Raw genomic sequence first — 18,813 nt, forward strand, 5'->3', positions numbered from 1 at the left:
TTTCTTTAAATTAACCGATGATTACACTCATACTTTTATTATAGAATTGTGGAGGAAGAAAACGAGTATTAAATAATTTTTAACATTTTGTCTTTAAACAAAATAATTACTCTTTTTCTTATTTGCATTGTAATATATATATATATATACACTATTTGTAATACTAAAATATAGATAAAAATAAGAAAAAGGGTAATAATAAAATCAAAATTTATATTTCCCACGAATAAATTCTTCAGTAAATACTGCTCTACGATTGAACACCATTATATAACTACTTTAAAATATATACAGATGTAAAAAGATTGTCAATTAAAAGCAACGACAATGGTCTCTAGAAAAGAGACTCGTGCCTCCTTGAGCATCCTTCAAACAATAAGACTTAAGTCTCGAGGCAACGAAGAAGAGTACACACTTCATATCTACACGGAGCAAAGATTCGAAATAACCGAAATGATCTCGTCAACGAGACTATCCCATTATCGACGAGATATTTCTTTGACCGCTTCGACTTAAATCATTCATTTTTATCGATCATAATACTCACAATTCATGTCGACGTAGACGGTGGACGAAAGGGGTATCGACCTGTTGTTATTGGTCGCGTTGCAGGTGAGCGTCGAGCGTACGTCGTTCCTTCCTAAATTTTTGATAACGAGCTCGTTCCGCGCAACACCGTTCCTCACCGTCACGGTTTTGTTGCTGACGAGTTTGTCGTCCCTGTACCAGGACACCGTGGGCGTCGGCTTACCTGCAATCATGGAAAAAAAAAAAAAAAAAAAAAAGAAAAAAAGATCACGTTTTTTCCACGTTTCACGCCCAATTTCCAAACTATTTCTTTCTCTCGATTCCGTATTCTCCGACCGAGGATATTTTTTATACTTTATTTTTGAAACGATCCTCTGATTGAGATGATTTTTTTTTTCTTCTTTTTCCCGTTTTCTTTTGTCCCCTGCTATTGGAAACGTATGGATTCGTTTCATCATCGTTCTTTTAACCCTCCCCTCCGTTATGATGGGTTTTGTGAAGAAAAATTGAGATTGTATCGCGAGGTTCGTTTATCGAATGAGGGACGGCGAATTAAAATGAATCGCAACGCTGTTAACTGGCGACATCTCGTGTTTGTTACTTTACAGCGTATCAGGCGTACGTGAAAATTATATTGTCGTAATCGATATTGCATTCGAATTCCTTATTAATCTGAAGCTGTAATTATTATTATTCTTTCTATAAATTATAAATATTAGGATAGAATTATAATTCGCCTCGAAATAAATAATTTAAACGGACTTTGCGACTTTGGGACAAGTAAAAGTAAAAGTTGTTGGTTAGAAATTCCGGATATTTTAAAACATAAATACGCGCTTTGAATTTAATAAAAACACGATATATCGTAGAATCTTTTCTCTTAATTACCCACTTTTTATAATAACCGAATAATCTACGATCTTTCTCTCTCTCAATCCTCGCGAATAGTAATGGAATAAATTTAAAACACAGTGGAATAAACAAGTTATTTCATTTTTAAATACAACCAGGATAATCATATTATTCCGTATAATTTATATATAATTCCTCTTTACGAGAGTCACGACCCACAACTTTGAAATTCAAAAACGTCACCGCGTTACCAAAACGTTGTTATTTTATTTTATTTTTTTTTTTTCTTTTAACAATCTCCTTTACATATATATTACGCGATAAGGGACACGGGGCAGACGCCACACGGTGGTGGATTAAAATGAATTTCTCGAGCGTTTGTCCGCCGCATACGCGAAATTTCGCCGTCACGTAAATTTCGTTGGAAACGAGGCTTCAACGGACCACCACCATCTCTGCTCGTTTTTCGAATTGGACCGGACGTTCTCTCGAGAGCTAAGGGAAGAGGGGAGAAGAGGAGGAGGACAAAGGGTCGACGTGACGTTACTTACCGCCGTACACGTCGCAGTAGAGCCGCAGTGTGTCGCCCTTCATGTACGGGCCCACCATCGAGTTCCGTGCTATCCCTGAGTCATCGACGATCACGATTTTGTGCGGCGGAACTGCAACACGAAACAACCCATCCTGCGTTTATCATTGGCTCCTCTTGCGAGTGAACTGATCGATCGAGAAATTTTTTGACAATATGAGCTTCGAGGCGAGTTTCTAATCGAGAATAATTGAACATTTAATTTGAGATATTTGAGATATTGAGTGATATTGGAGATTCGGAAGTAAGGATCAAGGATAGACAAGGAGGAGGATCTATATGGTGTTATGATTAATTTGGAATTTAAAAAATTCGAGAATATTGAAAATGAACGAAAGAGAAGAGTTCAGAGAAATAGAAAATTTCGAATTTTGAATTTTAGAATTATAAGAAGAGAATGCGGCGATCGCGAAATTTTGATATAACAAGTTTCAGAGTTGTAGAGTTGTCTACTTACGAAATACAATTTCGCATAGGATTATAAAATAAAACAACTTTACTTTCTAGGAATTTTAAATTTATACGCGTATAATATAATCTATCTAGTATTTTAAAATTGCGAGTACACCATGTATAATCTCGACATTCTTTTTAAAATTTTCTCCCGGAAAAAAAATTTTGCAAACAATTTTAATATTATAAAAATATGTTTAAAAAAATTACAATTTGTTGCAAACCAATTAAAAAATTCCAATACCAGTATTCTCTTCACAAACGTTCACAATTCTAAAAACTCGAGCAACACACCGCAATATAATAATAATAATAACTGGATTCCCAAAAATCTCGTGGAACCACTTGGACCTTCCCTTGAATTTCTCATGCCATCATCATCGCGTTCTGAGAGTCGCGGGACTTTTGGAGGATCGCGCGAATGGTGTCTGGCAAGACGGAAGCCATCGTCGTCGAGCGGAGGCCGATAACGCGAAATTGGTATTGGAAGATCGTGGCTCAGATACCACGACGCCATTAAATTGGAATCTGAAATCGATACGAGGAGCGCCGCACCCCTTTGCACAGGGGCAGGGGAAAAAAAAGGAAAAAGGAAAAAAAAAGAGGATTGGTATGCTGGTAAAAGTAATTGAAAAATTACCGTCGCAAAAATCGACTGGCGACATTATTATAGACGTTGTTCGTCGACGAACATCGAGACCCATCGAGGGGATGCTGGCCCCTCGTGATCCTGATAAATGACACGAAGGGAAACGCGCCATTTATCGATATTACCTTTTGTAGTAGTACTTGCAGAATCATAGTTGAGCTTGTAATGCATTATATATTATACATCCTTGGTTCATCGTTGCTCCTCGAGGAAATATGACGATAACGTGGATTCTGTCTCGCCTCTTCAGTATATTGTTGAGTTCACAATACGTTTTTACGATATTTACGATCTTATGAAAAGTGGAATGCTGACCGAAATGCTCTATTAATTCGAGCATTTCTTGGATATTTATTTGGCGCAAGAATCGCTGTTCGACGCGTTGTGTCATATGACTGTCGAGCTACGACACTTTTGGGGTTGAAAGAGGTTGGAAGCTGCCAATATAGATGCACAGAATTATAAAGAAATTAAGAAGAACAGGCGAGAGAAGGATCAAGAAGTAAGGATATTTTTCAAGATTATATTTAATCGATTCATTTAATCGCATTTTCCAAACGCGAACAGATTCAAAATTTTTTTAATCATTAGATCAAGGATGTTTAAATAATTAAATTCTTTTCTTCAATGGGCTCGAGATATAATTAAAATGATGATTCATCTATTACAAGAATTACAATTTCATCCTTCATTTTATATAAAATTTTAATCGTGCTCATTTTAAAACGATGGTGTAATTAAATTATTCGATGAATTCCTTGGCAATCTCACGATGATGAAACACGAACCGCAAGATGCAACATTAGAGGGATCGATTAACTGCCCCTTGTAACTTAGACTATTTGAACTGTATCAGCGGTGTTCCAGCGCCAATCGCGGTACGCCCACCAAGCCAATATTTGATTGTTTGTGCTTGCTTGAAGAGTACGTTAGGTGGCATTGATATTCCCTCTGAGAGAGGCACCGTGTCCTCCAGAATTTGCCTAATGTGGATAAGATAATCCTGCTTCGGGACCTGCCAATAGATTGATCAAACGAAACACATCAAACTCTGTTTACATAGGATTTAAATTATTGTCGTTAAATTATTCTCCAAAAAAAAAGAAAAAAGAAAAAAAATCACGAAAATCTTATCTCACCGATTCGACGAAACGTTTAATTCGTCGAATTTCCGAAATTAAACAAGATCAGTCAACTCTCCCTATTTTATCTCGTCCCCAAGACATCCAAGACAGTTTCAAAAGACAGAGCTGACTCAGGCAACAACTTGTCTTGTTCCTTACTCGCTCCGGTTCGAATATCTCATTACGGTAATTGTTTCTGCTCGCGGAATTGCGTGGTATTTTGTCTTGGAAGAAAAATCGGCAAGCATTTGGTGAGTAATTCAACGGTTTTCGAAAGAATCTTGGGAAAAATTTGTTTGAATTTCGCTGAATTCGATGTTACACGAATTAGTTTGTGATACGATTAAAAGAATGATCGTTACTTTTTTAAGGAAATTTAAACGATCACTTCGTAAATAATATCGATGAAAATCTTTTATGTTGAATCTTTTTTCAATTTTGTTTTTAATTAGTAGAAATTATAGATATTAATACAGATTTTACTTCGATGGATTTTTGGAGGAAAGAATTTTCAAAAGTAGACAGGATTCTAATCTAATTATTTTTTAAAATTATTTCTTACATTATTGCACAATAATTTTCATATACAAGATCTTATGGGAATAAAAAAATCTTGTTTCAAAAAAACAATAATTCCAAATTTTTAAAAAAATTTGTCTCGATATCATCATTCCCAAAACTCTCTTCCATTTTATGCTGCGAAGCAAAATCTATATACAACAAACTATAATTTCTCAATAAGGAGGAAAGAAAAATATTCAGTAAATAGAGGAAAGACATGTGCAAATATTTGAAGGTTTGGAAAAAGTCGCGTGGTAAATGAAAGATAATAAGGGAATAAGATCTAAATTGGAAGTGCAAGTAAGAAAGTGGAATACTCGTCCCCTGTTGTTTTGCTAATCCTTTGGATTATATCGGATGTGTATCTTGCTGAGCAGACGTGCATTAGTGCAAATTCTTGTGTATACCAACTTGTATATACATTGTACCAAATATATATACACCGACAAATATTACTGTATTATTCGAGATTGGTACACGACCATCGTTTGGTAAAAAGATAACCAAATTTTTTGTTTGTTTATAAATTAAAAAAATACTTTTAATTTTCCAAGCATATATGCAATTTTTAAATTTTAAAATTTGAATTTAAATTACAGATAATTGAAACAGGTATCTGCTCGACTCTTCTTTGACTAAATTTACAAATATTCTATGATAGAAGAATCTATCTATATTTTTATATTATCTATATCCCCTCTATCCATCTGCATTTTTCGTGTTATGGGTATGCAAAGAATAGTCATTGTGAAATAAAAATATTCCTACTAAATTTAATTTTTCTTAATTAGAAACTTCAAGTCTAAACAAAAATACAATACACATTTCTTCAATCACAAGAATTTGCGATTCTCAATTACGACTATTGCTTCTATTAAACGCATATGCAAAAGAAAAGAAAAAAAGAAAGTCGAATGATTCTTTTTCATTTTTCACGTTCCTTAAAAAAAAAAAAAAAAAAATTCATTTTGGACGTCAGAGAATAGGAAATCTCTCCATCCACACTTGCCAACCATTGAATATATTAAATTCTACGTCAAATATATCGAAAATACCTTGATGCGAAAATATCTTCTCCACCATATTTCGAGTCAATCGACAAATATTTGTTCACCAATGATGAAATACCTTATCTGGATCCAATTTCTCGCGCACCATAGCCAACATCAATAATCTGTATTCTCGATCGTGGTGCAACGATGCACGCCGCGTCGAAGAATATTTCTCCGAACAGCGGGACATTTATTGCCGGTAATGTAAACGGGTTTCTTACGCATTCCGTGTCAGTTTGCAAGAGAGCCCTGTTGGAATCGATATTCGCCTGTGTAACGGGTTTCATATGCGCGAATTTTCAAAGAGGCCAACTCGGCCGGATTTTCGTCGACGCCGCATCGATGAATATCTGTGATACAATTCGTTTCGAATTTCGCATATTCTCGATTTTATCGGATTTCGCATTTGTCATCATCCTTTTTCTCATTTATTTCTGTCCCTTTTCTGTTCGCTAATCTCATTCCTTCTTATCCGCACTTTGTTTATTAATGCTATTGCGATTCGATTGAATTTCGATTATGGAGTAATAGCGGAGAAGATCTGATCAATTATTCGATTTATGGACAATTGATCTTGTTATTTTAAAATTTTTAAAAAAGTGATTAGTTTAGTTTATATATATATATTGTAATTTTTTATTTTATTCTTTCTATGCATCTTTTAAATCAGAGAACTTTGTATGTTTTGTAAAGATTTAGAATCAGTCTTAATTTATTTTTTCTAACAAGGTTGTCACAAAGAATATTACATAATTTTTAATCTTACGAATTATTGGATTACTTTATGCTTTAAAAATGAAAAAGATTTTTAAAGATTAAATAAAATTTCTACTTTTTTTTCTAATTCTTTTTTTTTTTTTACATATAAAATAAGTTTTTATAAATGTATTACATTATTACAATTAAAATATATGTCAGGAATATAAGATAGGTTTTTAAGTTCTCTTTTTATTTTTATTCATTATATTCGGATAATGAGAAATACAATAGAGCAAGATATTTTACACACGATAAATTTAATTATCTGAAAATAAAAGAAATTTAACAGAACAGGACAGAATGGGAAACATTATTAACAATTTCTAAAGTAATAAAATTTATCGTGCGTAAATATCCTATTTCATTGTGGATTCTCCATTACCGAATACGATAAACACAAATATAAGTAGAGACATTAAATTACTCGCCCGAGATTCATTAAATGTGTATATAATTAACAACGAAAATTTGGCAAATATTTAATTTAATTTTGTAAAAATAAACGTAAAAATAATTATTCTTTATTCGCGTGCTTAAAAAATTTGGAGCATCCTTTATTTTTTCTGGATAAAACTTTTCCAAACATTTGGAAACATTTTATCAAAAAAATCACCTAATATATTCTGAGGCAAAAAACAAAATGATTTTTTTACTGATTTTCGTACGTTTAAGTACAAAAGATATTCAAAATAGGGCGAGAAATAGAACGAGAGCAAAAGAAAAGTAGAAAATTCTTTTTCATCTTTCACATTTTTTGGAAAAGTTCAACATTCGTTGTAATTCCAATTTTTTGAACCATACCTACGTTATTATAGTTTACAAAACTTACTTGTATCTAAAAAAAAAAAAAAAAAAAAAAGTAAATGCTCCAAACTTTGCAAGCAGAAGCCATATCAACACATCTTTCAAAAACAAAATGTAATTTATCTCCGGAAAATTCAATTCACCGTTAATATCGTGTTCCTGGAGGCTTGGTTCAACAACCACTCGGTAATCTTTTACATTTTCGATGGCTCGTAGCGGAGGGTGAGATCGGAACACCCGATCTTCCCTTCCCCCTTCTCTTTTCGCCGATCTGGAAACGTCTCAGACAAGATTTCGTCGAGAGTCGTTCGTGTTGGTTCAGACGAGTCGGACGAGACTCTTGGATTCTTCTCTCCTTCGTGAAAGGGAAATAGGGTGTGAACGAATCTCGAGCTAAAATGGGACACACGGTGCAAGAATCTTACGTTCTTTAGGGTTTCGTCCGGGGAGAAGTTAATTCAACACGGTGCCGTGAATTTTGCGAAGATTCCGCTCTCCGCGAAAAGATACCGCGAGAATCCTCGAGGATTTGGGTGTCTGTTACGAACGATATTTGAAGGATTAAAGCGATGTCTTTAGGAAAGTATCCAGCCATGTTGAATATCTTTATGAGTCGTGCGATTCTGATGCGATTTAAATGTAATTTGGAAACGACGGAATTTTGTGAATGAATCCTTCTTTTCGAGGATCGAATGAAAAATATATATTTTAAGTGGCCATGAATCTTTGGAATGGTTAGATTAAAATTCTTTAAAAAATATCTGCGATACGTATCGTCGAATATTTTTAATTTTTAATATTCATGATTATATATAATCATAATATCATAATCTGGATATTATAAATTTTTCTTACACGAAAGGAAGGGGTTCCATTTAAATATTACAAAGGAAATTTAAAAGAGATTGTTTCGGAATACGATTTATATTCGAACGATATCATCTTCTCTTCATCAAAATTTTATATAAAATTTTATACGTAACGTAGATATTAATTAAAATAACTTTCAAGATGCGTGAAATCTCAAGAAAACGAAGAAATCGATTATTTTTTTTTTTTTTTTGCATCAAATGATTGAATACTTTTTCGACAGAGATCTCAAAAATGGATATAGAATTGTGTTATTTTGTTTGTCGTCTCGACCTGAGTTGAAATATTCATGGAACGCGTATCGCGGATGCTTCGAAGGCCACGAATGATTTCGATATCTTGGATAGGAGCACTCCGCCGTTCGAATTCATTTATTCGCGAAACACATAGCCCATCAATACCGATATTTCTATTGATATTCCATCACGTTTTTTTTTTTTTTTTTTCATTAACTATTCCGCTCACGTTCCGTTATATTTTCAGAAATGCAAAGGGAAAAGTGGCATATATCGATCTAAGGCTAAGACAACGATTTTTATTGAGATTTCAGAATAAGAAACTGTCTACTCATTGATAGATTAATTAATTCTTCTAAAATGATAATCAATTTAAGACATAATAACGAATTATGGATTGAATTTCCGAGTTTAAAACTGAATACCAATTTATCATATTCAAATAAACGCGATTATTTCAAATAACATCTAATCAAATATTTTAATCCAATCATTTTTCAATTTTATCTTAATAATATCCAAGCTCTCAGATAAAGGATTCGTTTCAAAGTTCGATTATTATTTCACCTCTTTCATCGACAATCTTTTCTTTTATATATATATATATTTTTCATAAATTCACTTTGATAATAGAAAATAAACTCGTCGAAACATCGACCTTCTTATAGACGAGGGCAGCATTCAGAGGCTAATAGATGTTTCCTTTCTTCTCGGGATAAGATTGCCCTGACGTGTCGAGAGATCTATTTTTCTGTTCTGAATATATATATATATATATAATATGTGTTCCCATGTGTCAAGTGTGATAGAATTTTCGAAAAAAAAAAAAGGAAAATCGCCACTATTTTCTTGCCTCTCTGTCGAACATTCTGCTCAATATACGGTTTATCGTGATTAAACGGAAAATCGACGTTCGAATATCAATGCACAATGTGAATTAATTCCGACGAGGGGAGAATAATACGTACTTAAATCTCCTTATAACTGCATTTCCATCTTTGTATGCTTGTGTACAATTGGATGTACACAATGATTTCCAAATCGAGAGAATAGATATGAGTTACCTGCGTTTCTCACGCGTTTTGACATATCAAATTCTGTATCGATGAATTTCTATTAGAGATGGAACACGATAATACGATCTATTTACAATTCTATTCTGTTGTTAGAATTTTTTTTTATTTGCTTATCAATTTGTTCATTCGTTTATTTATATCTATCGATATGTAAAAGACACTTTTCAGAACGATGGATTCCAATTTTTCGTTTCAGATTTATAAGAATTATCAACATTCAAGATGATAAAAAATATTTGAACATCCATTCGAGGTATGGAAAATTGAAGAATTTATTTATATATATAAATTCGAAGGAAATTTCAAACGCGAATTACAATGTAAAAGAATTTAACGAATCTCCCTTTCTTCCTCTTCTTGTAAGCTTCGAATTTCCGTTTCCAAATTTCGTTTATCATTTATATCTATCGATATATAAGAGACCACTTTTCAGAACGATAGATCCCAGATTTATAAGAATTATTAACATTCAAGATGATAACAAATATTTGAACATCCATTCGAGGTATGGAAAATTGAAGAATTTATTTATATATATAAATTCGAAGGAAATTTCAAACGCGAATTACAATGTAAAAGAATTTAACGAATCTCCCTTTCTTCCTCTTCTTGTAAGCTTCGAATTTCCGTTTCCAAATTTCGTTTATCATTTATATCTATCGATATATAAGAGACTACTTTTCAGAACGATAAATCCCAGATTTATAAGAATTATTAACATTCAAGATGATAACAAATATTTGAACATCCATTCGAGGTATGGAAAATTGAAGAATTTATTTATATATATAAATTCGAAGGAAATTGCAAACGCGAATTACAATGTAAAAGAATTTAACGAATCTCCCTCTCTTCCTCTTCTTGTAAGCTTCGAATTTCCGTTTCCAAATTTCGTTTATCATTTATATCTATCGATATATAAGAGACTACTTTTCAGAACGATAAATCCCAGATTTATAAGAATTATTAACATTCAAGATGATAACAAATATTTGAACATCCATTCGAGGTATGGAAAATTGAAGAATTTATTTATATATATAAATTCGAAGGAAATTGCAAACGCGAATTACAATGTAAAAGAATTTAACGAATCTCCCCCTCTTCCTCCCCCTGTAAGTTTCGAATTTCCGTTTCCAAGTTTGTTTTAATAGAAACACGATATTTTACAGGGGTAAAGTTTGCCCCTCATCGAGCATCGAAGGATCGTTACACGAATAAAGGATATGATAATAACGTTGTCCAAAGTTGTATAACGCTAAAACGAACTTAAGCTTAATATTTGAAACACGAGCCGAGTCAGCGCAAGCCTCGAATATGCAAATCGGCGCGTTGCGAAACGTTGGAGTCGCGCGATAAGTCTCATAACCAATCAGCCGGATTAGATTAATCCCTCCTTCGGTGTCGTTTAAGTAAATTCAACCGGGGATGAATTGGATCGGGTTGGATTCGATCGCGCGGATCATCCGAATCGAATCGCGTGAAATTCGTTCAGCCCGTATGATCTCGTATAATTGAATCTCAGGCTCTCTAAACTGTCGGTGAGTAACTACCTTCAATCGATTTCTTATATTTTCTTAAGTATTCTTACGATGGTTCGTAAGATCAGATCACTTTGCATTTTGATTCCTTTCAATTTTTGAACCATTTTGCTTGATCCATCGGAGCCCGTCTATTGGAGTCTCGCCATTTCTGTACTGCAGAGTACAAATAGATTTCATGGCTCGTAAGATTCTTCTTTTTTTAACAACTAATTTGAAGTATAGTTTGAATTTTAATTAACGATGGAATTATTAAAATGCAGCTTTGGTTGCAGCTCGATAATTTGCACTTCAAGGGAGAAATTTGAAATTTTTGAATTGTGGAAGTTTTGAAGATTTGAAGAGGTTTGAGAAAAAATATACAGAGATACAGAGGTTTTGCATAAAAATTGATCCTTTCCTTTTCTTCTAGTATTTTATTTTGCAAATCTTATGTTTCGATTTATATTATACTTTGTCACAAAATATTTTATATAGATATAATTGAGAGTTCAAAAAAGAAAAAAAAAATTAACAACAACGCAATCATTCAATAATTATAGAATAAAATATTTTTTCACGACGCATACGTCCACGTTGTGTCGTTTATTGTTTTTGAAGATTGAAAGGAATAAAGAAAGCAATAATGGTGGTTAATTCGATTTTAAATATGAGCCAAGAAAAACATTAATTAAAACATTACAACAACGAGCCTTTAAGATTGAAACATATTCGAGCGCATTTTGCGTGTAAAAGAATCGTTGGAAGGTTCCTTAAGATCGAAATTAGGACGATGAAAGGATCTTATTTGTCGGCGTTTCTTGAAAAATTGTTTGCCCAAAGTTAGTTCCAAGTAGTTTCCATGCACACAGACAGCCTGACTATCCTGACTGTCGAGGATTGAGCCGACGAAAACGCTTCGAACTTTAAGCAAAATTGCTTTTTCTTCCTCCAAAGGGTCTCCCTGGGATACCGAGATTGACTAAAAGTTGTTTACAGTTTATCGCTGCCCAAGAAAGATTCTTTCAGCCTGGCTCGGTTACTCGAATGGAAATTTCAAAGGCAACAAAACGGAAAACACGATTATTATATGACTGGATACAGACGCGCATGTAAGCATCAGAACAACAATAACAAGATTCCAACAATTGTAAACTTTGATTATTCAGAAAGAGTTTGTACAGAGTTTTTACATTTTTTTTTTATTATATCGCGAAATAATTTTGAAAATATTTAGTTACAATACAGTGTACATCTACAAGAAATATTCAAAGCGATTATCAATTCTCGAAACTTCTCGGAATAACGTTGTTCCGTTTGTGAAACATTTTGAATCTCGTACAGGTCTCGTATCAAGAGGAGGATATGCACGATGGGATTGTGGCATCTTTGCGTGAAGTTACAAAGGCATTTATGTGTTTCGCGGCGAACGTCGACTATCAATGCAGCTTTGTATCGCGAAAGCGTATTGTATGTTCTACCAGGGACATAGAAAAAAAAAAAGACGTTTTTCATTTGCCATATATATATATATATATAGAGAAAACATTTTTTTATCTCATTCTTTTTCGTTTCAACGACACACGTGGCTTCCATAATGATCAAGAAAACGTAGAAATAATATCCCTCTCTCTTTTTTTTTTTTTGGATTGATAAAAGTATACAATAGTATAAGTAAAAAAAAAAAAAAAAAAAATACGCGATATTTTTCCTATCATAATACCGCGGCAATAATGTCACGTTTGCGAGCAGATTTTTGTATCTCGTAAAAAATAATCTACGTCACGAACAACCTCCGTCCTCTTCCTTTTTTTTTGGTATTTACGGTAAACGAGATTGTTCTTTTCTCGAAATAAAAATGGATCGGTTTTCGTTCGAAACGAGTGCAACTCTCGCATCCCCCGACGTTTATCGAAGGATCGATACACGTCGCGCAAGTAACATTAATATTTCCCTTTTTATTCGCGGTGTGGTGGTAGGGAGGGGGACACACACAGGGGGAGAGAAACCGGGAAATATTTGGAATTTATCCAGGAAAAAGGAATACGTGTCTTGTGTATAATAGGTTGTTGAGATAGGGAGAGGATCGATATATACGCTATACGTTGGCCAAGGGAAATAGGTCACGCTTTGGTCAGACAAGGGTGTATAATCCCGGCACACGGTTGGACAAGTGGAATAACCTGCTATACGGCCAGATAAGTGGAATAACTCTGCGCGCACGGTCAAAATAAGTAGTATGATCCCCTGGTACATAGGCGAGCAAGTGGTATAACCGCTCATACGGCGAATACACGGCCAGGGGAAAGTAATATGATTCTAGGATACGGTTATGGGAGTGGAATAACCCTGGTGCACGGCCAGGCAGAATGATATGGTCTGGTATAAAATCGGATAACTAATAGAATCTCTTTGCCCGTCTATGTGATCGGATAATCGATGTGTCCTTCGTATATCTGGATCGGACGAGCGAAGGGGAATTACTTGCGGTCATCTTATCAGACAGGTGTACAAGGGTTCGATCAAAGGGGTAAGAAAAAAATTGCTCGATAAGTTTTGAAAAGACGAGAATTTTGACAATAATTCATTTTTAATAATACGAGAATTATAAATTTTCGTGTTTTGTTTTATACATACATAAAACGAAAAAAGAAAAAAAAAAACGATAACGATTTGTGATCAACGTATCTCGCGTGCATTATAATGGGAAAATATTTCGTAATAAATAAATCCTGTGCACGAACAGGAATGTACATCGTAAAAAACACAACACTCGAAGAAATTAATTATTATTTATAAATAAATTGGAAAACAAGGGAATGAAATGAATTTTCGCTCCGATATATTTTTCATATAAATTATATCGATTCTGTATTAAAACATTAATCGCCGATATTACATGAGGTTTATTGAAAAATTATTACGAAGGATATTGTAACATGAAATATGAAACGTTCGTTTACTCGTAAATATGTAAATTTATAGAAAAAAAAAAAATAAAAAGAAAGAAAAAAAAAAGAATCTCTGCCAATATAATCAATACGTCGAAACTTCTTCCAAGTTTACATCGTTTCTCTTCTCATCTCGGTTCATCATAAACGCGATTATCTCTATTAACAGATTTCACGACTTTCTTTTATGCATCCAATATACATACACCCGACGACTAACAAAAGGTTAATCTCTGTGACATAAAAAAGCAAGTCTCTACTCGCAAAGTAAGAGGGGTCTTAAATTTTTTACAATTCTTTTAACGCTCGACCGAGGAGCCACACCGTGGAAGAAGAATCCCTCCCTTAAAAGAATCTCTCTTATCGGACAAAAGTGATCCAAGAACGAGAGAGAATCTCGAGAACCATTCCTTCCCAAACTTTCCTAAGACATTTCATAGTTACAACGTTAACACCGTACATTCGATCCTCTCTCGAAAGTTTATCGCGTTCACAAAAGGATCCAAAGGGCGAAACCGTTCGTCTCTCTTTTCTTCTCTTCTCTTTCTTTCATTCTTTCTTTCTTTCTTTCCTTTTTTTTTTTTTTTTTTTTTTTTTAAAAAGAATCAACTTTCAAAAGAGAAAGAGAGAAAGAGAGAGAGAGAGAGAGAGAGAATTGTAGAGCAAAACGAGTCGCGCGCTCTAATTTGCGGACAACAAGACGTCTCTTTGCGGTCGCTGCCGATAGACGCGCTGACGTTCGCATCTTTGTTCGTCCTCTCCTCCTCCCACCGTTTGCCAATAGCTCGCCGTGGCCTGGATTCCGTGGAATGTCTCGATAGCTTTGTAACTCCCTTGTACAGAGGGTGGAGGATAAGTCTAGCTATACACAGGCGGGGAGGGGGAAACTCATTAGCGAAGGGTTGGCCAAGTTTTCCGCCGAGTTTTGATAGACTGAAGAGTTCGCGGCAGAAAGGAGATCCCCCTCTTGCTCCAGTATTGTGCGGAATTATTCATTCTCTTATCGAAGTGAAAATCGGTGCCTTTTAAACCGTGGCTAGGCCTCTCTGTTAGTTCACTCTGTGTTCAGCCAGGTAACAACATTCCGTCAGCCATTGACTGTAATTTACCACGCGTCCTTACATCCAGACATGGAAATACCTGTTTTGTTAGTCGAACAATGTCGCGATTTTAAGAACGAGATAGGCCTGGAAACTTGGGGCTGCGAGCGAAAAACTTTTCCCCGTAACTTTTGATGGAGTGTACCGAGATTTTAGCATGGTAAACCCATTTTCCTTCTAGTTGGAATACGGCGAATATTTTCGCGTTGAGGTATTTCGTTCCCTATGAAAGATGGATTTTCTTTTTTTTTTATATTCGTTCCCTACGTATCTTCTTCTTGTGTATTTAACAAGGGTTTAAAAAGGAATAAAGTTCGAGACATCAAAGAGGGAAGAAGACGAAGGAAAATTTTATCAGGGTTTTGGTTTATCCGTCTTGGAAATCTTGTATCGAAAAAAGGAATTCGCAAACAGGACGGAATTAAATTTCTCGCTTCGAAACGAATCGATAGCGATCGAAAGCGTGTTTAAGTTTTCGATGTTTGCTTGTTGTTTTACAATTGAATCGATTCCTCGAATTTTAAAGATGATAATTATAGGAGGAATCAATTGTAGGATATCAACGTATTATCGAGGTGGAAAACATCGAAGAGGAAAGATTCGAGGCAACGATAATCCACAATTACGTTAACTACGCTTCCTTCAGAGTTGGTAACTAATTAGCGAACGCGATTCGGCCTTTGGTAGGATAACAACGTTAAATCCTTATTTCGTTAATTGCACGAATTGTGGTAGCCGGCTGATAATGCGATTCCTCCTGTCTGCTAAATCCGCAATTCGTTTTTCGAATTAATGGATCCAACTATTTCTGATCTGTATATCTCTTCGGCTATGTTTTCGTAATTATACGTATAATTTCTTTTTTAATTCATTTTTAATTAATAATCCCTTTATCGATGGTTACAGTGATTATTTTTTTAATGCGAACACAATGTGTCGTAGCTATGAATCTAAAAGAAAAAAAAAAGAAAGAATTAGAAATATTCGAGATTAATTATTCGATTGGACGAGACCATGTTCACGCTCTTAGGATTGCTTGATTTTCGACAGAATCCTTGACACTTTTCTCGTTACCCGGAAGAACGAAAGGATTAACTCCATCGATCGAGCCAGATAAGTGTCTTAGGTCAATGTTTAGAATGGAAGCTGCAATTGCTTTTACCACCCCTGTCGATTGTTGCCTTTTCACTCACACGTGCTTCGAGTTACAGCATGGCCGTAGCCTGTGGCATTATTACTTTACCACGAAATCCCAGGGCGTTGTGATGGATCCTGTCCCAACTACTAAGACTTATTTGACGGTGGATTTAATCCCGTTTGGAGTATCGATCCGTTAACTAACATTCATCAAGTGTCAGACATTTCCTTCGTAATTTAACAATCAATATCGATGTAACAGAAAAGAGAACAATTATTCGTTTTATGATTTTTAACTTTATGATTAATGTTGTAATTTTAAATTATAACGAGTCGTTTTGATTAAAATATGATCATCGTTGTCGCAAATACAAGACAAGAATTGAAACGGTTCCGTGGCGAAAGATGCGTGGACCCCGTGGCTCCGGGGTTCACACATCACGGATTCGAATCTCTTCACACAAAGTAAAATTTCAATTTCAAAAGAAGTTTAATTCGAATCTTATATTGAATATTAAAAATGAATAGAGTTCTTTATATAACTTGTAATTTTGATGTTCAATTTTATAGCGTCGAATAATGATTTGAATAATACAGAGAATACAAAGAGATGAAACAGTCTTTCTTCTATAAAATCAGAGAGAATGAATGTCTCTTTAGATACCTTCGTTTCAGAATGACGAAGAATGTTTAATTGTGTTCCCCTTATTATTACTTACGATAATTTCTCTCGTTTTTTCCCCCGCTATCCTTCTTTCTTTCCTCTCTCTCTTTCTCTCTCTCTCTCTCTCCGGTGAACATCATTATTCCCTTGCTTCCATACTGGAACGTTGACACGGGCCATTGTCCGTGTGCGACGCGCGGAACAAAGCGTTGAATAAACACGCGGCTGAATAAACAGCTTCTTTCCCTGCTGTTCCCAGCTTTCTTCTTTTTCTTTTTTTCTTTTTTCCCTCTTTTCTCGCTCCATCCCTCCCATCTTCATTCCCTAGACGGATTTCACGCGTTACACGTGACGCGGAACGAAGGAATACACGTCTTATAATTGCGGCAGCGAACGTTTCGTTTCGTGGAGCACGCAAGAACTCTCGCGGTCGAAATTCCAGCTACCGCGATAAGATGGCCGGAAACGTTTCAGTTATTGCATTCCGTTCCACGGAACAAATTGTCGCTGGCTAAAACCGTGGTAATTAACTGCATCCATCTTGTCCCCGTCCCACATTTCGGGACAGCACGATTGTTCGGCAAATAACGCCGCGTGAACAACCGGCGTCTATGTGTATGCAAAAACTTGATTGCGTTCGCAATCGTGTTTCGTCCGTGTCTTTGAGCGACTCAATTGCACACGTTGTCGAGCGACAACGATTGCTAAAACGTTGCTATCAATACGAATTTTCGTCCACTTTTCTCGTTTAATCGAGAATGGAATTAGGGCACGATCTAGTTTGGGATCTGGGATTAGATTTATGGGATCACTTTGATAAATGAAATTTAAATTGAATTTTAGGAAATTAAGTAATGATAATAAGGAGTGGAACGTTTTATTTTAGTTATAGAATTAATAATTTTTATTTTCTGTTAGGAAACATATCGAGATTTTATTTGGTATAAGAAACGATCAAAAAAAAATTTGAAAATTTCATAAACTATTATAAATATAAAAATGATAATAAATTCAAGAAACAAATTAGGAAAGGACACGAAAAAGAATAATGAAAAAATTTTAAGATTATATAGATTATATAATAGATATAGAAAATCGAAAGAAAAAAAACTGTACAAAACTTATAAAAGCGAAAAAGAGATAATAGACAAAGTATATAAAAAAAAGGTAAAAGAAATAAAGATAGAAATTGGAAAAATCTAAAAAATATTAATATTAAAAATATATTAAATAAGAAAAGGAACGAAAACATAGAAATTGAAAGAAATTAAAAATTATCTGATATAAAACGATGAAAAATGGAGATGAATGTTCGAACCAGTAGAAATATCGAATGTGATCTAGCGAACTCGTGGACTTTCATACAGTTATACGGATAGATAGAATACAAGATTCGATCGGTTAAATTTCGCGCGAAGCCAGTTTGGATCATACCGTCCCTGGATGTATATCTTCCGATAAAATACTATTAAAAGTTCGCAGGAAAGGTACGAGCTAGAGGAAATCTAGATCAATTACTTTTCGGGGGAGAACAATTCGGGTTTAAGGCTTCGAATTCGGTGAATTTCATTCAAACTTTCGAACGGAATCGAGTTAGATATTTTATCGGGCGGATTATAATATCGTATAGAACAATATATTCTATCCAATAACTTCGTTAATTGAACCGGGTATCAATGACAAATTTCGGCGAGTTCGATCGAATTTTAATCTGAATTGAAACGTCGAACCAACCAGAGGAGAATATCATAATTTTTCCATGGCGAACAAAGGGTATGTTGGCCAAAGTAGATTTAAATCCGATTAAAATAAATAATATCGTGAATAATTTACGAGGCAATTATAATACGAGCTTTAGAATCGTAACAATTTTTACGAGCATTTTAAT

The 18,813-nt window shown here is 34.5% G+C and overlaps 1 protein-coding gene across 1 annotated transcript in view; it reads right to left on the minus strand.

The window, feature by feature from the left end:
• Nucleotides 1-18,813, minus strand: part of LOC122714658 (hemicentin-2-like) — a 247,075-nt gene that overhangs the window by 31,501 nt on the left and 196,761 nt on the right. Inside the window, exons 4-5 of the mRNA XM_043936189.1 lie at nucleotides 1,932-2,042; nucleotides 548-751 (exon numbers count right to left, since the gene is read on the minus strand). Coding sequence (XP_043792124.1) covers nucleotides 548-751; nucleotides 1,932-2,042 — 315 coding nt within the window. The remainder of the gene's footprint in view (nucleotides 1-547; nucleotides 752-1,931; nucleotides 2,043-18,813) is intronic.

Source organism: Apis laboriosa, unplaced genomic scaffold, assembly GCF_014066325.1.
Source record: "Apis laboriosa isolate Shangri-la unplaced genomic scaffold, ASM1406632v1 scaffold34_cov151, whole genome shotgun sequence".
Taxonomy (NCBI): domain Eukaryota; kingdom Metazoa; phylum Arthropoda; class Insecta; order Hymenoptera; family Apidae; genus Apis; species Apis laboriosa.